At 36.7% G+C, this 24,640-nt stretch overlaps 1 protein-coding gene across 1 annotated transcript in view; it reads right to left on the bottom strand.

Annotated features, from left to right (window-relative positions):
* The window catches only part of LOTGIDRAFT_169577 (hypothetical protein), a gene marked incomplete at both ends in the record, with an annotated part of 17,250 nt that extends 5,061 nt beyond the window's left edge, over window positions 1–12,189 (bottom strand). Inside the window, 2 exons of the mRNA XM_009067870.1 lie at window positions 7,483–7,767; window positions 12,072–12,189. Coding sequence (XP_009066118.1) covers window positions 7,483–7,767; window positions 12,072–12,189 — 403 coding nt within the window. The remainder of the gene's footprint in view (window positions 1–7,482; window positions 7,768–12,071) is intronic.
* Between the last annotated feature and the right edge of the window lie 12,451 nt (window positions 12,190–24,640).

Here is a 24,640-nt window from a genome sequence, read left to right as displayed (position 1 = left end):
ACAAATCTTGTATTGATTTCCATTAAGTTTCTCAATAAGAATCCAAGAAAATTGTCTATACACAAGTAATTGTGTTTGTTATCGGGGCCTAATTCAATGACATTATTGGTTCGGTGGTGATGACGGTTTTGTCGATTCGAACCAAATTAATGGAATTTTAAGCTTGGTAATTCTGCTTGGGGTACTTGGGCGGTTTTAGAGGGGACAGGGAGAGGTTGAAAGTTGGTTGTTGACAGTTTTATGTTAATGGAATTTTAAACCTTACAATACTGGGGGTATAGGAAGCATCAGAGAGAGAGAGGGACAAGGGGGGTTGCTAACACGAGTTGTTTTGTTGGCAATATAATTGAATTTTAAACCTTGCAATACAGCTTAGGTATACGGTAAGAGGTGTATTTACGAGCGGTTAGTGGTAGCCCCCCCACCCCCCCCCCCCCTTTTTTTTCTCATCTGAATAATGTTGTTAACCTTTTCAATTTCTCAGATATATTTTGACTAAGGAATATGTTTGACATTACGCCACTCTTGGTAGCAAGCAGGTTGACACGAGGGTTGACACTTTATTTTGAAAAGTTTGATTGACAACTGAACGATTTGCTATAATGTTTTGACTTGTGTCACCGACCGATGAAGTTTTAATTTAGAAACATTTTCAAATATAACTTATGAAATAATCTAAAGGGTCTATACCAAATGAACGTTTTGGGATTTTAATATGCGATTGTGTTTGTCGACTCGGTAGCTGTTAGAGAGAGTTCACATAGTTAATATTGTTTATCGGGTATATTTATTTTACATTTATTTTGAAGGACGCGGTAACGGATTTTTTAGGTGAGTTTGGTCGACCCAGACAAAATAATGGCAAAATTCGGAATTAATCACCGATAGTTTAAGATAAGATTTGACATAACAGGTTTGTTAAAACACGCCAGAAGATAAGCTCCTACTGGTGAAACAAGGTAGGCAGTGGGTGCCGAAGTTATACCCTTGGGAGGTGTGTGTGAGTGATCATAGCAAACTGAAAGGAAAGGTCCTATTTTTCTTCACCTAAGTTCGACAGATTTAGCAAATACATGGTATGTGGCACTTTTTCCAGGACAGTGGACCGAAGGGGCCCTTCTGACATGCCCAGCTTGTAGCACACATGGTATCCTTAACGACTTGACGCTTCTTCCAGACAGGAATGCAAAAAAAGTCAAATATCCTTATATTTTTTAACCCTGTGTTTTCGCAAATACCTTATCTTATGGTATGGACTTGTTCTGCTTGTGTTTTTGTTTTCGGCTTGTGTTTTTCGCTTAAACTTGATCTTATCTGTGGACTTGTGTTCACTTTAATAATTAATCTCAGCTAGTCTCAGATATTCCGAAATACAGAATAATCTATCGATACAGCTTGATAAATACCAAGTTAATGAGGGGAAACTCATGTAACATTAATCTGTAGGCGATAATTCCCGGTTCGAACACACCGATTTCTTGGTTGGCTTCCAATTAATACTCTTGTTATCAACTGTCGATATAACGTCTTATCTCATCTTCTTTCATAGAGAGCTAAACATGCAATTTTGTATAAGTTACATGTTTTTCATGGCACCACTCTGGTTTTACATGGAAGTTCCACTGGTTTAGTGAGTTTGAGGCTTGAGTTTGAATTTGCCACAGGTCAGGGTTATGAATTGGGTTTTCCAGCCAGGTCTCCTTTTTAACCGTAGGTCCCTAGTGCTTTTCAGGGAGTAAATCCGAGTCTAATCCCGGCATGGGTACCGATTATACCTTTGGACGTTCCATCCTGATTTCCATCTGACTTTGACATACACGCAGGTCCGAGCTGCTGACCTAGAAAAGACATGCTATGCACATTGGCATATTATTACTGCATTAGCCTAAGACAAGAGTAGAGGAAATTGGACGTAAAACTCATTTTTGTCTTTCATTCAAATTTCTGTCTGTATGATGTCATATACAGTTATTTCAGGAAGTTGACTAGAATTTTTTCAGTCTAGATGTATATTGTATATACATATATAGCATTTGGCTGTTATTTTTAATATGTGTCTATAAAAAGTGTTCTATTTTAGTATATTAAGAAACATGTAACGATATTGTTTTTGTTTAATTAATTTTGCACGGACGTGATAAGATTACTGGCAAGTTTTGATTCGGAGCCAATATCTTTTGAACTTTTTGATCTTTCATGTGTTTGGATACATCGTAAAGACTATTAAGAGTAATTGGGATCTATTGGCATCAACACAAAAGCGTCTTTTGACTTAAATTAAAAGCTTGCATGATCCATGCGTGTGTTAATGTAATCATTTGCTACCTTCATTAGACTCAACTCATTAGCCCAAGGAGAAAAATATGATTTGCATTAACTCAGGACCAGCTCAATAAGGAACGGAAGAACTCCATTTCATCGGCCCAATTAGATTCAGGAAAGAAGAACATAGTCCAATAAGGTTTAGGACATAGAACCCAAGAACAGTATTGGGACATAAGATAGTATGCTATCGCCCAATAAGACACAAGTGGTATGTACATAAACAGGAACAGAACAGCGGTATTCTTATCTTAACAAAGTGGTCCAGATATACCGCTGACAAGCTGATACTAAATACAAGACTTATCAGCTGCTTATCTCTGTGTACTTTCTATATTTTCACCCACGGAAGACGAAAGTCTATGTTTTGAGATAAAGTCGCTCTCATTTTATCAGAATTAAAATATAACATTTAACAAACATTTAAAGTGGATAACAGTATGGTGGAAGGCTGTAATATTGAGGACCTGGTCAATGTTTTTGTCTGTGGTTGGGAAAAAATGCAAAACACTGGTATTTTTGGTACCATTACATCAAAGTTGGTTGTTGGTGGGAAGTTTATTCTCTTGAACTCCTTAGCCTTTGTTTTTGACATGCCGCGAGATCTTGTCAATGTCGTTCTTTGATACTCTGGTATCCCCTTTCCATGGAAATCTACAGGTGGAAGTAAGCGGCATGTCTCAAACATTCAGCGAGCTGTTAAAAAGAAATGTCAGCAATTGAAGAAGTTTCTAAACGTGTTCATGGCGAAGGCGGCGTGAATAATTCATAGACAAAACTACAGAATCGATACCAAGTTTTGTTTTTAAAATGACAAATTCCAGAAGACTATTTATATTTCACTTCGACTTGGATAATAGCATTTGTAGCTAGACATTATTACCTCTGAGAACTCTCCGATATGGAAGTCGAATTGGGTCCATTTTCCACAATAGAGTCTTACTTTGAGCTGACACTAACCAAGATGGAATCGTACATGTACCAAGCAGATTCATCAGTGTTTCGTCGGTGCATCTTTAACTACTCTCCCCAACAAAGTCATCAGCCTATTGGTGTTCCGCATGTCTCCCAAAGCAATGTTATCAGTCTACTGCTGTCCTGTCCACCATTGATGTATTTTTGGTATCGTTAGTCTCTCCATCACCAGTCATCGGACTAATGGCGTGTTTATCAAACTTCTGCCCTGTCCACCAACAAAGTGGCCAATCTATTGAGGTATTTTTGGAACAAGAAGTCTTTCCCTGGCAGAGTCACCAGCCTTTTGGTGTATGTTTGGTACAACTTCTTCGTTTGTAAATGCCACATCTATTTCCTGCCATCATTTAAGCTGTTAATCACACGCCTTTCAAAAGTCATCAAATGCCGCGGGACAATTCATGTGGATAATGATAACGAATCAAGCAAAGAACTTCAGAACAATAGCATCAAAGACACTCTAAGAGAGATCTTGCCCTCCAAATATCAACAGAAAAGAATTTTGTCCCAAGAAATCAATGGACAGCTCGAAAATTCATTGGAACATGGTATCTTGCCAAGAAAACTACGAATATCATCAAAATAACCTAAAGACATCTGAAACGAAGCTCGCCATCAAAACTCAAATGAAACATCTCGACCAAAGAAAAAGAAAATCATTACAAAAGTTTCTAAATCCAGAAGGTAATTTCCGAAAATTTGTTTGGCAATATTAACCCTAAGGAAAGCACGTACAAATCAGAAGAAAATAGTGAATAAAATCAGAGCAAAAGGGTTCGAGAAGAGCTACAAGATAACCAAACTTACCTATGTTGAGCAGCTAGGCCAATCCGTTAAAACAAGAAAAGCTTGCCGTGGTTTAAGAACATGTGTGTTTTGTTTGAGTAATCCAATTAATGAAATATCAATGAAAACTTCACTTCAATAAATACACGAGTACTTCTCCCTATCGGCACGCGCTTGGTCGTCTGCTTGCCTTTCACTTTCAGAAACCTATAGCAGCGAGTTCTTGCCTTAAAGGCGGTGTGAGACTTAGATCAAAGCACTAAGACATGTGAATATGCTTTTCTAAATATACCATATGTCTTGTGGTGTGCGTGTGCATAGCCTTGAATGGGTTTTCTGTCGCATCAGCCCAATAAGAGAGATAAAAGCTTTTTTTGTTCTGATACATTTGACCAGTCCAACGATCTAGTCATTCCAAACTGGTCCTGGGCTGTCCCAAATTGTGACCTTTCGAGCTTTTAGTACAAGATTCGATGCATAAGGTATTGATATCATCTGCAAGGAATCGCCAAAGTTGGCTTCTATCGCCTTGAATTTATTACCCAACATGGAAGCTTTCTGCAGTCAATATTGTCAGGTGCCAGGTTCAATTCAATATGTACATTTACCATTCGATCAAAAGGTCTGGATAATCTATCTAACAGATAAGAAATACTTGAACAACACCTCGCAACAGTTACAGTTTTCAGTGTAAGAATACGTCTGGATTGTTCACAGCTAAACTTTCTAGTACCAGATAATCAAAGCTACGCCTTAATCAATCAAATTTTGATTTGATTGCTCCTAAAGTTTCTCCCTGATTCTATATAGTCTCGAATTACTGGCGAATTTGGTTAATGTAATGAAAAATCAACAAATCTGGAATGTTCACTGAAGCTGAAAGGCGGAACAACAGGGAAAGTCTGTTTAGATCGTGTCTTGCGTCTTCTTTCGACCTTTTTCCTATTGATGATGCAGGTGGGAAGGGTTGGCATCTGGTAAAACGTCAGACCATTTCGTGAGTTGATGATCCACAACAACGTTTTTGACAAAGGGAATGGACGGTATGGATGTTCATCCGAAAAGAAATACACCAAAAATCAAAAAAAATCAATGGAAGAAAGGAGTTCTCTAAGCTTCTGATGCTTTGAAGCTGCCAAAGAACTCCAAATTAAGCTAGTTAAAGACACAGTGTAATAAAATACTGTTATTTTGCCAAGTTCATAACAGCGTGATTACGAGGGGTCTTTGGACTACGTGTTACTAGCATCATTAAAGATGATTATGTTTAAAAATAATTATCAATCCCACTACCTGTTAAAAGAATTTTCAAATCTATTTTTGAACTCTGAACGAAATGTTATTTTTCGAAATATGAAAATATTATTGAACGATAATGAAAATATTATTGTTTTTTTTTCAACGAATTTTGTGAACGTTATGAATCATGATGCATTAGGTCAAACTACGATGATATAATGTTATATTCGGGGAGGTCATCAGCCTATTTGGGTAGTCATCAGTCTACATGATGCAAATTGTAGTTGTACTGCACCATAATAGACACATGAGCACAAGTGATGAAGATAAAGCGGTATAGAATTGGACTCTGATTGCAAACATACTTTAGTCTCGGATTAAAAATTCTACCAGTGAAAGAAAATCAATAGGGAGTAAATTATCCTGAAATCTGACTGTCAATCAGAGTCTTACATGGAGTCTACATTATCTATCAAAACAAACAGGGTGCCATCGATTTGTTAGAATACATCAATTTAACCCCGGAGTGAATGTGGAACGCAGGTACCAAAGTTACTTAAGGCAACCCAACACACTTACAGCAAAGCCATCATAAACACACCTAGAGCCAAGGCATCATAACACACAGAGCAAAGGCAACCCTTCAGATAACAGAGCACAGGCATCCAAAGTTCTCAGAGTATGGGCAGCTATACAAGTTTCACAGAAAATAAGGCGGGAATCTGACATACAAGCTCTTTAACTGCGAGTTCCTATTGTAGTGGTTCATGTCGATATCCATCTCTATAGATGTACTCAGAAACCATTATCAGTGATCACGATACAAACAACACAGTGTTTCCTGACAGAAAGAAATTACATTCCCCAGGCATTCGTAATTAGACAATCACAAGTTCGTTATGGATATAACAATGTCGTTGCATGCATGCCTTTGGGGTCAGTGTGACATTTTCTGGGATATCTGCTTTGACCCAGTTGGAATACAGTGATCTATTAAGGAGATTGGAAAGGAAGTTCTCCCAAAAAGTATTATTGCTAATGGTATGCCGGTATACTCTACTGATCTACGATTTCCTGGGTTGTGACTTGGTGACCTTTTCACCTGAGATGAGCAACTGAATCCTGTGGGTGATAATTTAGATTCACAGGGATCTTATCTAACCGTTGGTCCTTGACCACACCTCTTAGCATTTGAAAGTCAGAAAACTACCATGACTTAGCTACTTGATATAGGACGTTAGACGAACAGAACAGAAAATTGACTCGAGACGAGCATGTTTGTAACCATTAGCCGCTAATGGTCCATGAAACGTGGTGGAATTAAACCATTCCAGGGCTACGATTCTTCATTTGCTTCTAGTCTCCCTTGTGACAGAAGAATACAGACTGTAGTATTAATGGCTTGAACTATAATTTGTCATACCTCGTTTGGTTTCACACGTTATCAGTAATTCTGTATTTTCTCTCTCGGTCTTGGGAATTGACATGGAATTTTATTTTACCAGTTCTTACAAATAGGTCGTTGAAATTCCGGTGCGATCGTTTTTTCAGCGGTGTTCGGTATCATGAGGTACCGCTGTGTCATTCGATCCATCGTCACTTAGTTTGTCACGGAAGGAAGCTTCGAGATATTGACACAATCACGTAAAACCAATGATTGCTCAGAATCTGTTTATTAGCCATTATATAAGGTCTATTGTCGATCAATCCATGACTAACTGTCATATAAATATCGGAATTTGTCACGTTCGCCTATAAACTGACAACTAATTTTGACTCTGTGAGGAATTCCACAACCAATTTATTCATAGAAAAGTCTGGACTTGAGTTTGTTTTATGGAACCAAGAGACTGGGTCATTTCCTGCATTCCGATCTCCCTTTTTAATGAGGAGATCCATTGTGAATATGTGCCATTGCCACCAGAACTAGCACGTGACCTACTCGTTTGTGATATGATATGGAAACATGGCCGACTCCATACCTTGCGACGTACATGTGAGGGTTTCGGAGGCATCGTCGAAGGCCTATTTATGACAAGGAGAAAGGAGGCTTGAAATTTTTCGTTGAGCCCTTTGCGAATTGAAATGGTTGATGTCGGCCATTTTTGACGCCATCTTAGATTTTTTTTACACATGCAGATAAACATAGAAAGAACTTACCGTTAACGAATAAGAAAAATGTGCTCGCCGACGTCCCTTCACAATTCTCTGCCTTACACTTATATCCCGCCTCGTCTCCCTTACACACATTTTTAATTTTTAGAATGTACTTTCCTTCCTCACCCTCCACTACCGACATCCGTGGATGATCGGGAAGTATTAGGTCCGAGTCCTTGTACCACGATAAGTCCGGGCGAGGGAATGCACACACTACACATTCTAACTGCGTGTCATCGCCTTCCACTACTGTGTCTTTTCCGGATAATCTTTGCATGAACTCCGGGGCTGAAATGAGACAAAAATGGCAAAGAATTGAAAAAGAAAACTTCGGTGGGAATTTCAATATGCATGGCTTACTTTGTTTGCAGCTTGACCTTGTTGGTCTTGTGTTCTTGTGTTTGTACACCTGTCTCTGTCACCTACGTACTACAATAATATGCTATATGTAGGCTAGGCGACATTGGCTAGGCCTCAAGGGTTAGATGTGTACACTTGTTGAATCATCATGACAGTGCTACTTAACCACGTGTTTGTACACCTCCAGAATAGAACCGTCTCTACCGCCTACGTGCTACGATAATACCATGCTATATGTAGACTAATTGACTAGATTGGCAGCTTGATTAATTTGTAATCTTCGTGCATTTCAGTCCAGGTAATCTGATCAAAGAGAGTTTATTCCAGTGGGCTTAAAGATGGATATCCACTGACGATATCAGTGGTAGCTACGCCTACCTGATCCCTTTGAACCTCCCTTACTACTATGTTAAGTAAAAAAAAAATACATTCCCAAGAAAGAACCTTTATCATAATATCTCTAACTTTCATAATTTTGTGGCTTATGATTACGTTCCATTTGAATCTCACATACCACTATGTTTTACGTGGTTGACCTTGCAAGGTTATGTATACCTTTTTGATTATAGAAAACATTCCCAAGGGGAAACAGTTATTAGAATATCAGAAATTTTCTTGATTCTTTGGCTTACGATTTCGTTTCATTTTTATCAAAAACCTTTAACAATTGTAAGTCAGACAAATTGAACAGACTTGGTACTCCTCTAAAAACTCTCAGAGAGTAGCCTCTATTATCAAGACTATTCATTGATAATTAAGTGGTAATCAATATACTTGACAATCGGATCTACCACGAACCTATCAATCATCAGACGACCCAATTTCATTTCGACAATTTTTTTCTTGGCGGGAAAATCGATGACCAGGGCAGACGAAAGGCTACCAAACATAAAAGCATTACAAAATATACATTTATTCACTTAATGGTAATTGAACCTGTCAATTATACCGTGAGTAATATAACAACCTCACTGGAAGTAATAGATAAATAAATAACAGAAAATAATAAGCTTTCAGCTCTTGGGCTGACATACAAATATATTATTTATCTAAACTGGCTTTCACCTTATGTATTGTTAGATTTAAGCTTCAAAGCGATACATACGTAGGGGTGTTTTATATGTTACCCTACATCTGATTTGGACAGTTACACCTAAATATCAATAGAATTTAAAGGATTAAATAATTTAAGTGTTTCAAAATAGTAAGAATTCTCTCAAGTATTATAAAGACATTCCTTAGAGAAAAAAATGGTATGTTTATTAATATAGAGAGAACAGATAAAACAATTCCTTTCATTTTCTAGTGGAAATACTTCATGGGTCATGATAATCTTAGACTTGAACTTCCAGACTTATTTTCTTAATTGCATTACAGTATATTCCACGCACTTGTTTAATCACGTCTACAATCAATAGTATCGCATTTCCACCCGAATATCGGCCAACCTGGAACTATAGATCGTTTCTTTTATCTCAGTGTAAACATTGAAATGTACACATCGTTTTGTGTTACTTTAGGTTAAGTCATACGTCGAATGATAAGTCGCAGACGGGTTTCAATTTCTTTTTTTTCTGGTTTATCTCCAGACAAACGTTCTATTATTCTTCTTCGTCAGTTTCAATTCAAGGTTGCTGTGTTGAATTGAGATTTGGCTCAGCTCCTGAGATTACTAGCATCGTGGCGTTTCTAAGCATCATTGCTTGGAGAGGCCTCATAATTGCCACGGGGGTCCAACAGCAGTAGCCTTTAAAGGGTGGTTAAGCCAGCGTCATTTCAGACCCATTGAATCGTTCACCCCTCCCCAACCACTGTGCATGGTATAACTGGAGATTTTTTACAGTCTGGATTGAACAATGTATAATAATAAATTATCTCAAAATTACTGAGTATTGGTTCTGGTTGCATTTGGAAGTGTCTATGGTGTAGAATTCGTTAGCAATGCACACTAAATACGTTTGAAAACAGAAGCTGTAAATACAGGAGAATGACAAGCAATGAACAACTTGTAGCAGGTTTCAAAACAAAGTTCATATTACTGCATATATCTATTTCAATACCTGCCTTCGTTTTTATATAACTACAAGTTAGTTACTGAGTCATTTTGACCAGTATTTGGAGAATCTCTTGATTATCAAGGCATTACGAGTCTTCCACTGTCTAACCTTTGATCTAACATTCTGATATTCTCTTTTTTTCTGCTCATAGTTCTCAAGAAGTCAAATACAGGTATATGGCGTTAAAGGGCAACTGTTGAACAATGCTGCACCCTTAGTCACCTCATAGCACTTAGTCCTTCCAGACCTCCTCCCTCCCCTTTTACATATAACCTATCAAATTATAGACAATATCAATTTAACGGTTATAAATTGAGTTGGTATTGGAATTAATTACTATGTATAAACATTCTAATAGGAACCTGCTGGGAACGTGAAGAGATTCTATCTCGAAATCAGCCGGCAGATCGAGTCTACAACTAGGTCAAACGTATTCTTATGGCATTATATGTATCATTACGTCATAGCAGACGATCTCATCTCATGTTGCGCAATATTAATCTTCTGTTCTGTGGCTGATAATGTGTTCGCCAACTTCCGTAAGCACTAGGAAGGTGTTGTATTTCACAGTTGCCCCACTCCCCTCCACCCCCATTAGGTCAGTCTGTACCCTTTTTGTACCCCGGTCTCTGGAACTTTCCACGGCAGCGGTTTTGTACTGGTCAAAGCACTATCCATATCTTAGAATGGTGCTCGTATTTCACAGCTGCTCGCCCTCCCCTCCTGTGGTAAGGATGGAACTTTGTATGCGGAGGTTAAGTATTAGGTCTAAGTGAAGCACCATTACAACTCATTTTGGCTTCCAAGTCGCAAGTCCTAATTTAATTCCAAGACACATTGAAAACCTGTCGATATGTGAGAAGATTGATCTTAAATTTACGCAAAAGTGGAATTTACAAACCTTTATACTGCCACTTTGTAACCGATCTGATACTTAAAATAGAACTGAATGCTTATCAGTCACCAAACATATCAAAATATTTCGTGCTTGAAAGCATTAAGTTCCTTTCCATTTGGCTATAATTCAATTCCTAATCAAATAAATCACCAGTTTTTTTTATGAAGCAATCGAGGGCTTTAAGAAAACTGATGTGAAATCGATAGGATAAGGATGTAATGGGATGGATATAGGATAGGATAGGATAGGATAGGATAGGATAGGATAGGATAGGATGGGATGGGATGGGACGGGACGGGACGGGACGGGATGGGATGGGATGGGATGGGATGGGACGGGATGGGATGGGATGGGATGGGACGGGATGGGATGGGATGGGATGGGACGGGATAGGATGAGGAAGAGGGTGGATGAGGATAGGATAGGATAGTTATTGGAAAGGGTACGATAAGATAGTTAAAGGATAAGAAAGGACAAGTTAAGGAATGGACAAGAATAAGGACATCCCAGGACAGGTTAGGAGATTGAAACGGGCAGGATGGGAAAGGATAGGGTATGACAGGGGAGTATAGAATAGGTGACAGGATAGGACAAAGCAGTTTACAAATCAAACAGGAGAAAGGAAGTTATTTAATGTAAAGCCCTGGACCAGACGTTCAATATTCGGGGAAATCCTTACAATACCCTATCGTGTGAGCCCCTTGTCTTTAAAAAAAAATACCCAATAGAGGATGAAGGTACCTGCATTAATAAGTAACGTGTAGATACATTCGTATCAGTGTGTAAAAACTGTAAGTGTAAACCATTTGAATATGTTCTTTATCAAAGCACAACCTAGTCATATCGCATTCTTTTGGTACACCTACGGTTAACGGCTGTATTCGATGTGTTTTCTATTTTGTACAGCGGTTTGTGCCAAAATTTCGTGTATATTATGGAATGCCAGAATGATAATTTTAAACTTTTAGTATATTTGTTTGAGATATTTTGGCACTTCATCCCTGATATAGGGGTTACATAACTTATGCTGTACAATGCATTTTGTTTATATGGATTCACTTACACTTTACTAACGGCGAAAATAAAATAATAACAAACGTATTTGACCTTTAACGTTAGATGTTTTGTCGGAATCAGCTGTAGAACTAATTTGCGAACCTAGCATCGAACGCATCTAAAGGTATTATCTTACCAGATGAGATAAACCGGTGTGAAGCTTGCCAAAATAATGGCTCTGAGGGAAAGTGAGAAAGTCGAAATTTCTCGACCCTTCTTACCTTGTTTAAGATTCTGTTTGCGGGAAAATGTGAGCGGCTTCCGTTCCACCCTGGCCAGGAGGGTTTCAATATCCAGCTCGTCCAAGTCATCGTAATTCAGTTCCTCCAAATCAGCCATTATCCAAGAAAAGTCACATTTGGGCCAAATTCTGTTCTTACGTTTCTATCCCTGTTCATTTTCGTCTGCTATTTTTGGAAATCTGGTGCCAGTCTCGAACAACCAGTCTCTCACAGCTGTAGTGCAAATTGCTTGTATATATTTCGAATGTGTTCCAATGGATTTCGGCTGTAGGTCGAAGGTCAAAGCGTTGGCGGTTATTGTTAGAAGGTGTTTATTTCTTTCTCTTGGTTTTGGGAGTTTTAATAACAACATGTTATCTTGGTGTCTGCAAATATATAAAAAACGTAGTAGACGGTGGGAACATGCCGCGCCAAAACACTGGCATTTTGAGTGTCCCATTAAAGGTGGTTTTTCAGCTTATTCGACTTTGATTGTGGCATGTTTGATTAAAGGGATGAATGATTCCCTAAAATCTGAATATGGTGGACCCCTTGATTTTTTTTAGTTGTAATATTTTGAGGATCGGGTGATGGAAAAAGATCATCATGCCTCGCCTCAATTCATCAAAGGTATCTCGTTAAGAACGTCTGGTAATTCTCGACACAAACCATCTGTCTTCAGTGTGTTATTTGTTTTGTTGGTTTTGTAATGTTACTGGGCGATCAAGAATTAATTAGGCTTGAGGTTCTAAGGTTCTTTCACTCTTACCGACTGTTTTTTTTTAAAGCAGGATTGTGGATTGTCCCATAAAGTTGGCTGAAATTGAACCGGCAAAATCATGAGTCCGCAGAACGCAAATACACTGTGAGGCAGTGCCGCTTCCAAAAGGGTGGGTACAAAAAGATTTGAAAGTGAGGGTGGGGGGGGGGGGGGGGGTATTAGGGGAGGAAGAACCAAAGTCAGAAAATCCAATTTTTGTCGATTTTTGAGACAAACAATAAATGGATTCAAAAGATAAATTGCAAGGTTTTGTCTGGGAGATGAAGACTACGAATATTTAGAATTGGAGTCGTGACCTTTCTTGATAGGGTACAATTTTAAGTCTGATTCGATTAACATAATCAATATGAAAAAAGAAAATCCGATTTGGTCTGCAGGATCAAATAATGACTGAATATTTTTCAAGATGGCAGCTAACTAACTGCCCTGCCAGAGGCGGAGCCAGGTTTACGTCCGAGAGGGGGCAAGGGGTGGGGGGTGTTGCGAGATATCTGAGATTGCCCGATTCTTTAATCTTGTTATGAGATTTTCGCCCGAAAAAAATGTTTTCGGCGCTGTGAGGGGTGAGAGGGCGGCGGCTGACAAGTAATCTCCAGAAAATAAAAAAAAACGCGGGAATAATACTGTATACACACAATTAATCGAATTTATTTATAATCGTTAGTCAATGGCAGTTTTGGTCATCTTCGGCTGTGAAAAGATGCACTTGATTTATTAATCGGCAGTAGTTGACTGTCATCGGTAGTAAAAAGACTAACCAGGTAGACTTGGTTGTCAAACAAAGTAAATTACTGCAGTATTGTAACACGTGACTTCCGGTGTAAACAATATGGCGGCATTTGGTAAAAATGTAAAACTTTCAAAGCTTATTTTAGCAGAAAATGACTTCATACAACATGATTTACTCGATTTAAGGCTATGAAGACAGTCCTTGGCCATATTTCTTTCATTCTAATTATCTTTTAGCGAGTGTTCCCATTTATCTTTACTAGTTTATTTAATTGTTACCTAACGGCTTTTTATGTTTATTATTACAGTCAACCCTGATACAGCTCTAGATAATTGGTTTCCTTTGTTCTCTGTGGCTTACTTCACCACTCAATCTGATTATGATACTCCTCTAGATATTCTGTTTCTGTATTTTCTGTGGGTATCTGCACTCCATGTTACTTAAGTACAGAGCTAGGAAAAAATGAAACAATACTATGAGTTATATTTTTTAAGATATTGTGTCTTGGTATTATCATTTAAAATCCCAGTATTTCTCACTTGTCAATCAAATTATTTGTATGATTTTGTATCATAACTTTCTGGATAAAGTCACCTTTTTTCTGATAATTCTTTGTCTATTTACTGTACAATAATAGATTCTATAGAATAATCCATTGTTTTATATCATTTAATGTGTTATTTGTCAGTCCAAATCAATAACAACGAGCCCAGTTATTGCTTCTGTCCTGACTAGGTAATTTCCCCCAATAAGTGGCAGAGGAATAGCTCAGCCTCAGTAGGTAGCTCGTCTGCCGGCGATTTGGTAAGAAAAATTCTGATGCCTGTGAAAGACATCTTCCATTGAAACTTTACTATCAGTTGGACTGTCACTGATGTAAAACCTCATGTAAGTCTTATTTGGTCCTCCCAATGCATTTACATCCCTCATTGAAGCAATGGAGACACACTTCAACATATTCTCTATGAAATAAACACACAGATTGATTAAGAAACGACTTTAATTCACTTGATTAACATTTTAATGAATGTAAACAATAAAGCCGCCATGTTTGTTTACGTTTTGGCACTTCCATCGCCTCACAACTTTGACCTTCGAGTCCAGACTGAAAAAAGACACAACAGCTGTCAAAACTGTATGTAGACCTCATAGAATCGTGCATGAATGTAATCAAATCCCCATTTTACCATGACAGTGGTTTGAATTGGTCCTATCATATTTAAACTGATGTACAGTTGAAACTTTTGACAAAAAGCCGCCATTTTGTTTTTATCGCTCTATTTGTTTTGTTTGATATTCGAGACTAAAGTACCAGTGCAATTTTGTTGCTTATTAGACAATCAAGTCTACGACCATACGTCATTTACGGTCTAAGGGGAATAACTCTTTTGAATGATGTCAAAAATCGACTGTTAGATTTTTATTAGAACTAAATGTTCGAGACAGAGGCACGTGCCCATATACGGAATTTGACGGGTGTTGCCGAATGATTACAGTCGGCTCTCCAAGTAATTTCCGTAAACCGGAAGCACATTATATTTTGGATTAACCAGACTCAGACGTCTATAGCTCATTACGACTTTTAGTTCGAGTCTGTTGGATGTGAACAAACATGGCCGACATCGAGCATAAGTATCAGAAAGATTCCGAATCCTTGGCTGTAAAAACGAATACATGCAGAATTTTTTAACTTTTAACGGTCTGTAAGCTGCACAACTAGTTATTCAAGTTTATCGTGTACTGTCATTGGTGTTGACCAGAGGATAAACATTCTACAGCCATTCCATACTTTAAAAAAAGTTGTAGTCATTGACTCCATTGAGTAACATGATATTCTCTGATAAAGTGGTAGAATCGCTTATGAGTTGAATTATCGTCTGCAAGGCGATTAGGTGCTTCGGGTTCGAATCATTTTCATGGTAAAAAATTATCCTCGGTCTAGTCGTCATACAACTTGTGTTACCTGATACTTATTGAATGGGGTGATAATCTAAAGTTGTAGATGTTATATGCCTTTTTTATCACAAACCCCAAAAAGTAATAGGTCTTGTCAAGCAGTATTTATGTAATTCTAAGCAAGCAATTAATTTGTACAAATTAATATACTTCAAGCTACATGCATTTACATTGTATTTTCTTCAAGGCCTATTTTAAGATTACGGTTTGATCTAAATTAAAATTTTGATATTTGAAATTTTAATTTCTTTCAGGGTTTGGGAAATATGAAGAGCCTCTAGTATCTTAAAGTTTTAATGTTACTTGGCAAAGATAATTATTTAAGAAGATTTCAGTAAAAAATGTTCAACTTTAGTCAGGTAACAAATTTGTTTATTCTGAATTTTTTCTGTTTTTCAGGTTTTTGTTAGACTGAGAAACCTAAAACTTTTTACCAAATTGATTTATGAAGAGAAGTAAGAAAGTTATAGTTGATTTAGAATTTTACGCATCATAATATTGTATATCGCTTATATAGCCATTTTGAGAAATTGAGTATAAAAGTAAAATGGTTCTCACTGGATATATTTGTATGATTTTTGGACAGGATATTCCAGATACATTGTAATGCAAATTGAAACAATGAAATGATTTTAAGCTTCCATGCAGACGTCCAAAAAATATTATTTCTGCAGTGTTTAATTTGTACGAATATACTTCAAGCTATTCACATTGTATTTTCAACTTTAGTCAGGTAACAAATTTGTTTATTCTGAATTTTTTCTGTTTTTCAGGTTTTTGTTAGACTGAGAAATCTAAAACTTTTTACCAAATTGATTTATGAAGAGAAGTAAGAAAGTTATAGTTGATTTAGAATTTTACGCATCATAATATTGTATATCGCTTATATAGCCATTTTGAGAAATTGAGTATAAAAGTAAAATGGTTCTCACTGGCTTATGAATGAATATATTTGTATGATTTTTGGACAGGATATTGCAGATACATTGTAATGCAAATTGAAACAATCAAATAATTTTTAGCATCCATACAAACGTCAAAAAAAAATTATTTCTGCAGTGTTTAATTTGTACGAATATACTTCAAGCTATTTACATTGTATTTTCAACTTTAGTTAGGTAACAAATTTGTTTATTCTGAATTTTTTCTGTTTTTCAGGTTTTTGTTAGACTGAGAAACCTAAAACTTTTTACCAAATTGATTTATGAAGAGAAGTAAGAAAGTTATAGTTGATTTAGAATTTTACGTGTCATAATATTGTATATTGCTTATATAGCCATTTTGAGAAATTGAGTATAAAAATTAAATGGTTCTCACTGGCTTATGAATGAATATATTTGTATGATTTTTGGACAGGATATTCCAGATACATTGTAATGCAAATTGAAACAATGAAATAATTTAAAGCTTCCATGCAGACGTAAAAAAAAAATTATTTCTGCAGTGTTTAATTTGAACGAATATACTTCAAACTATTTACATTGTATTTTCAACTTTAGTCAGGTAACAAACTTGTTTATTCTGAATTTTTTCTGTTTTTCAGGTTTTTGTTAGACTGAGAAACCTAAAACTTTTTACCAAATTGATTTATGAAGAGAAGTAAGAAAGTTATAGTTGATTTAGAATTTTACGTGTCATAATATTGTATATTGCTTATATAGCCATTTTGAGAAATTGAGTATAAAAGTAAAAAGGTTCTCACTGGCTTATGAATGAATATATTTGTATGATTTTTGGACAGGATATTCCAGATACATTGTAATGCAAATTGAAACAATGAAATAATTTTAAGCTTCCGTGCAGATGTCGAAAAAAACTTATTTCTGCAGTGTTTAATTTGTACGAATATACTTCAAGCTATTTACATTTTTTCTTTGATGCTTATTTTAAGACTATTTTTTTTTTTTCAGGTGACACAACTGAATCAGCGACTGTTCATGGTAGTTCAGTTTGAGTGTGTATATTGTAGTAAAAGTGAAATTGAGTACTATGGTATGTTAGCTAGTAATAATATAGAATTGGGTACTGCTAGTGTTTAATACTTCCGAATAAGAATGCTCAGACAATTCCATCCCTATGTCAAACATGATTGAATGGTGCGGGCAAAGTATGGCCAGCTTCATATCTTTGGGGCTTTTGCACAAACACCACACACATTACAATATTTATTTTTTAATCTAGAGTCATTTGAAAGCTACAGATTACATTTATTCACACAAAAAAGAACACATTTCTGCCCATAGACAATAATTTTTCCAATAAAACGTAAAAGAGCATAATGTGTCTGTCTAGAGGCGCATGTTATCCTTTGACTGCGACTGTATGTTCTTCCAATTTCTCATGTGGTACGTGGGTGGTTCTCTTGTTCTCTAATCTTCGTCAGATGAAATGTTGCACTACAAACAACTAAACCAAAGTGCTGCTACCCCATATTCTAACAATAAGATAGCAAATTTCAGCTATTCGCTACAATAAAGCTCGTAACAACTGTCTGATCTTTTGGAATTCTGGTCCCTGGTGATTGTTTAGCCCTTCATTCACTCTCAAACGAAGTTAGAACGCTGGCATTTACGTTTTAAATCCGGAATTTGAAAAATTCGTGACAATGTCAGCCATTTTGTTTACACCGGAAGTCACGTGTTATAATACTGCAATAATTTACTTTGTTTGACAATCAAGTCTACCGAAAAGGTCTTTTTACTACCGACGAATTTGACGTTGTGAGTTGTCTCCCTTTGGAAAAAGCAGACTCCAAATACATGATTATCCAGACACTTATACTCATGAAACATGCAGTTTTGATAATCAAGACTAGATGTAAACAAACAAAATGGCTGACTTCATCACAAATTTTTCAAATTTCCGATTTTAAACGTTAATGCCGGCATTATGACTTCGTTTGAGAGTGAATGAAGGCTTGACAATCACCAAGGACTAGAATACCAAAAGATCAGACAGTTGTCATGAGCTGGATTGTAGCGAATAGCGGAAATTTGCTATTTTAATGTTAGAATTATGTTAAGTCCTTAGTAAAGTAAATTGTAATGTACTGAATAAAAATGTGTTACAATTTTCTTTGTTTTATAATACACTTTATAGAGTGCTACTTTTAACTCTGGAGTTGATATTTTGCTTTGGCGAGCTAGGAAGACAAAAAGGGTATGTTCCTGACTGTTCAGGAAATGAACTAAAACGATGTTCCGCTTCCCCATAATTCTAGCATTAAAATGGCGAATTTAAGCTATTCGCTACAATTCAGCTCATGACAACTGTCTGATCTTTTAGAATTATGGCCTCTGGTGATGTTTAAGCCCTTCAATCACTCTCAAACGAAGTTAAAACGCTGGCATTTACGTTTTAAATCGGAAATTTGAAGAATTCGTGACAAAGTCAGCCATTTTGTTTACACCGGAAGTCACGTGTTTTAATACTGCAATAATTTACTTTGTTTGATAATCAAGTCTACCCGGCTCGTCTTTTTACAACCGACGAATTTGACGTTGTGAGTTGTCTCCCTTTGGTAAAAGCAGACTCCAAATACTTGATTATCCAGACAGTTATACTCATGAAACCTGCAGTTTTGATAATCAAGACTAGATGTAAACAAACAAAATGGCTGACTTCTTCACAAATTTTTCAAATTTCCGATTTTTAACGTTAATTCCGGCGTTATGACTTCGTTTGAGAGTGAAAGAAGGGCTTAACAATCACCAGGGACTAAAATACCAAAAAATCAGACAGTTGTTATGAGCTGGATTGTAGCGAATAGCGGAAATTTGCCATTTTAATGTTAGAATTATGGGGTAGCTTAATGTTATGTCCTTAATTAAGTAACCTTTTAGTACCAGAATGTGCCTTTTGTGTATCATTTTCTGGACAGTTTGTGTTTTACTTTTCTTAATACTTACATTTCTTCTTATCTTTTTCAGGTGATTCTGATATTATTATAAATATGCCAACAGATACAACCAAATCTAAATCTTAAATTGTAATGTACTGAATAAAAATGTGTTACAATTTTAACTCTTTTGTCTGATTCCTTTGTTTTATATTACACTTTATAGAGTGCTACCTTTAAGCTCTGGAGTTTACATTTTGCTTTGGCTGGCTAGGAAGACAGAAAGTTATGCGCTCCCCTTCAGGAACTGTTCCTGGTTGTTCAGGAAATGAACTAAAACGAAGTTCCGCTTCCCCATAATTCTAGCATTAAAATGGCGAACATTAGCTATTCGCTACAATTCAGCTCATGACAACTGTCTAATCTTTTAGAATTATGGCCTCCGGTGATGTTTAAGCCCTTCATTCACTCTCAAACGAAGTTAAAACGCTGGCATTTACGTTTTAAATCAGAAAGTTGAAAAATTTGTGACAAAGTCAGCCATTTTGTTTACACCGGAAGTCACGTGTTTTAATACTGCAATAATTTACTTTGTTTGACAATCAAGTCTACCTGGCGCGTCTTTTTACCACCGACGAATTTGACGTTGAGTTGTCTCCCTTAGATCATGCTCGGATAACACTAAAAAATGAATAGTAGCGCTGGTGTTGTTTTGTGTTGGGAATAGCGTGTTTGCTCCGCTGTTTATAACCACATATTTTAATTTCTTGTCTTTTAGGGTCCCCAACACATCAAATCAAGCAACAATCAACGCCCTGGAGCCCTCGGAAATACAAATTTTGCTTTGAATGACGGGTAGGGTAGGGAAACACGTGGGCGTGGTTTGGATTGGTATTAAAAAGCAGACTCCACATACATGATTATCAAGCCACTAATGTTCACGAAACCTGAAGTTTTGACAATCAAGACTAGATGTAAACAAACAAAATGGCCGACTTCGTCACGAATTTTTCAAATTGGATGGCCAAAGCACATCCATCTTCATATCAAACACAACACACATTACAATATTTATTCTTTAATTCAAAGTCAGACTGTTAATTGAAAACTACAGATTACATTTATTCACACAAAAAAAAGAACACGTTTCTCTCCATACACAATAAGTTTTCCAATAAAACGTAAAAGAGCATAATGTATCTGTCCATAGGCGCATGTTATCCTTTGACTGCGACTGTATCTTCTTCCAATTTCTCATGTGGAACGTGGGGGGTCCTCTTGTTCTCTAATCTTCGTCAGATGAAATGTTGCACTACAAACAACTAAACCAAAGTTCTGCTACCCCATAATTCTAGCATTAAAATGGCGAATTTAAGCTATTCGCTACAATTTAGCTCATGACAACTGTCTGATCTTTTAGAATTATGGCCCCCGGTGATGTGTAAGCCCTTCATTCACTCTCAAACGAAGTTAGAACGCTGGCATTTACGTTTTAAATCGGAAATTTGAAAAATTCGTGACAAAGTCAGCCATTTTGTTTACACCGGAAGTCACGTGTTTTAATACTGCAATAATTTACTTTGTTTGACAATCAAGTCTACCCGGTGCGTCTTTTTACAACCGACGAATTTGACGTTGTGAGTTGTGTCCCTTTGGTAAAAGCAGACTCCAAATACTTGATTATCCAGACAGTTATACTCATGAAACCTAAAGTTTTGATAATCAAGACTAGATGTAAACAAACAAAATGGCTGACTTCTTCACAAATTTTTCAAATTTCCGATTTTAAACGTTAATGCCGGCTTTATAACAACGTTTGAGAGTGAAAGAAGGGCTTAATAATCACCAGGGACTAAAATACCAAAAGATCAGACAATTGTCATGAGCTGGATTGTAGCGAATAGCGGAAATTTGCCATTTTAATGTTAGAATTATGGGGTAGCGGGATGTTAAGTCCTTATTTAAGTAACCTTTTGGTACCAGAATATGTCTTTTGTGAATCATTTTTTGTGCAGTTTGTGTTTTTCTTTTCTTGATACTTATATTTATTCAAATCTTTTTCAGGTGATTCTGATATTATTAGAAATATGCCAACAGATACAACTGAATCTTAATCTTAAATTGTAATGTGCTGAATAAAAATGTGTTACAATTTTAACTCTTATGTCTGATTTACTATGTTTATAATAACACTTTATAAAGTGCTACATTTAGGCTCTTGAGTCTGCATTTTTCTGTGGCAAGCTAGAAAGACAGAAAGGGTATGCGCTCCCCTTCAGGAACTTTTGTATCTTAGGGTTGGGGTGCGGAGTATGAACCACAGAATTGTCAAAAGGGGCTCGGACAAACATGATTAAATGGGGCGGCCAAAGCAGGGTCAGCTTCATATCTTGGGGGCTTTTGTGCAAACACAACACAAATTTCAATATTAATTTATTCTTTTATCTTTACAGATTACACTTATTCACACAATAAAGAACACTTTTCTGTCTATAGACAACACATTTTCCAATAAAACTTTAAGGAGGAAGTTGAGTCTGTCCATAGATAAATATGCATAATGTGTCCATGAGAATAAATTTCTCACTAAACGGAGCATATTATCCTATGACTGTGACTGTATCTTCGCCCATTTCTCACGTGGCGGCGTAGGTGGTTCTCTTGTCCTCAAATCAAGTCAGTTGAAATGTTGCACTCCAAACAACAAAAACAAATTTCCGGTACCCCCATTTCCCATAATTCAAACATTAAAATGGCAAATTTCAGCTATTCGCTGAATTTGAGCTCATGACAACTGTCTGGTATTTTGGAATTCTGGTCCCTGGTGATGTGTTAGCCCTTCTTTCACTCTCAGACGAAGGTATAACGCTGGCATTTACGTTTTAAATCAGAAATTTGAAAAATTCGTGACAAAGTTAGCCATTTTGTTTACACCGGAAGTCACGTGTTAGAATAATGCAATAATTTACTTTGTTTGACAATCAAGTCTACCCGGCACGTCTTTTTACTACCGACTTTGACGTTATGAGTTGTCTCCCTTGGGAGGGATTATCCAGACACTTATAGCCATGAAACCTGCAGCTTTGATAATCAAGACTAGATGTAAACAAACAAAATGGCCGACTTCATCACGAATTTTTCAAATTTCTGATTTAAAAAGTAAATGCCAGCGTTTTAACTTCGTTTGAGAGTGAATGAAAGGCTTACCAATCCCAAGGGACCAGAATTCCAAAATATCAGACAGTTGTCATGAGCTAAAATGTAGCGCATAGCTGAAATTTGCCATTTTAATGTTAGAAGTATGGGGTAGCGGAACTTTGTTTTTGTAGTTTAGAGTGCAACATTTCAACTGGCGAAGATTCGAGGACAAGAAAACCACTCATATTAGTCATCATCGCTGAGAAATGGACGAGGATACAGTCGCAGTGTCTTTTAGTAAAAAATAACAGTGTTCTTTAACGTTTTATTGGAAAATTAAAATATATTTTGTGTGAATAAATGTAATCTGTAGTTTTCAAATAACAGTTTGACTTTGGATTAAAGAATAAATATTGAAATGTGTGTTGTGTTTGTCTGAATCGTTTTACACAGGGACAGAATTGTCTGAGATCCCTTTGACAATTCTGTGGTTCGTACTCGTACTCAGCACCCAACACTAGGATACATAGAAACCCACATATTAATAGCCCCCCATATATCCAAAACTTTATAAAAGGGATTGCAATAGCTGCATTTTAGTATAATTACAAGAACAAAAGACATGTGGTTAAATATTGTATCTAATATGGCAAGCTTGGTTGAATCATATACTCGACATATTGATCACATGACAAACCAAAAAGTAGGACATAATTCTATGAAAAATACTTTACAAAACTGCCAAACTAAATATGGTCTAAGGGGGGTAACTACATTTAATCAAATCATTTCCAAACAACAGTTAACTTAAATAATATAAAAACTTTGATGGATTTATTTAAATTACTTTGTATTTTATTTATGTAGGAGTTGACGCTTACAATTATGTTATTATGTGTCTTGAAGATTGGTATTGGCATATTATATGGGAAATTTATTACAAATACAATCTAATTAATATTACACACTTACCTTCAAATTTTCTTCATACCTTATGGTCTTGAACTCGCATAGCTGGACGACGATGGCGGACGAACGCGTTTATCGATTGAGCCATCGCACTTGACTGAATACTGCTTGTCGACTTAAAGATTATATGGATTGATTTTATAGAAAAAGAGATTAGAAAATGCGGACTGGTTGTTCTAAGAGACTGGACATCTGAGTCTACTCGGGCTAGGTCAACTGGTGAACACTATGCACGTGCTTTTCGCGGTAGCTCAGTCGGTTAAACTGTTGATCTCTCATGTCTATTTTATGGTCGTGGGTTCGAATCCCGGAGTGAGAATTGAATTGTTGTGATCTATAGAAGAACTTTACTTATTAAACCACACCCACTTTAGGCCCATGAAGACGACCAACACAAAACAAAATTAAAATTGGGTCGGCTCTCGTCAGTAAAAATTCCATTCTCTTTGGAGAGAGGGTCGGGATGAGATCTATTGAATATAAAGCATAATGATATGAAATAAATTCACAAAAGCGTACAGGATTGGGACTCTGATGAACAATTGAACAATCATGGTGGATGAGCGGTCTAAGTAGTTGAAAATTGGAAGCTTATGAAGTTAGGGTCGAGGGTTCGATCCCAGGTATTATCTTACAGATTTTTATAGAATTTAAAAGGATATATAGACTTAATTTTCAATCGTATCTAACGTCCGCGGTGGCCAAGTCGGTACGGTGGTAGGAAAATCCTCTGAAAGGAAAGGATGCTAGTTCAATACCCACTGATAGCCCACAGGAATTTTTCTTCTATTAAGATACGAGGTTACGGTTATATTGGATAAATAATTCGCTAAATCGTCTGGCTGGATGGCTCAGTGGTAGAGCGTTGGTCTGACAACATCGAGGCGTGGGATTGAAACCTTTGATGGATTGTAAGATGAATGTACAGTACCTAATTTTACACTATTTAAAACTTGAGGTTACAGTTATAATGGATAAAATTTCCAAGTTTGTGTTCGACTGGATGGCTCAGTGGTAGAGCGTCGGGAGAACACGGTTGCAATAACGTCATCCATAGTAAGGACTAACATCCTCTAGAAACTTAGGTGGGTTCGAACCCCACGGGGAAATCTAGTTGTGAAAGATTTTCCATAGTGGGCACTCAAAACCACTAGAAT

Source organism: Lottia gigantea (assembly GCF_000327385.1).
Source record: "Lottia gigantea unplaced genomic scaffold LOTGIsca_87, whole genome shotgun sequence".
NCBI lineage: Eukaryota > Metazoa > Mollusca > Gastropoda > Lottiidae > Lottia > Lottia gigantea.
This window is presented reverse-complemented; position numbering and strand designations above follow the sequence as displayed.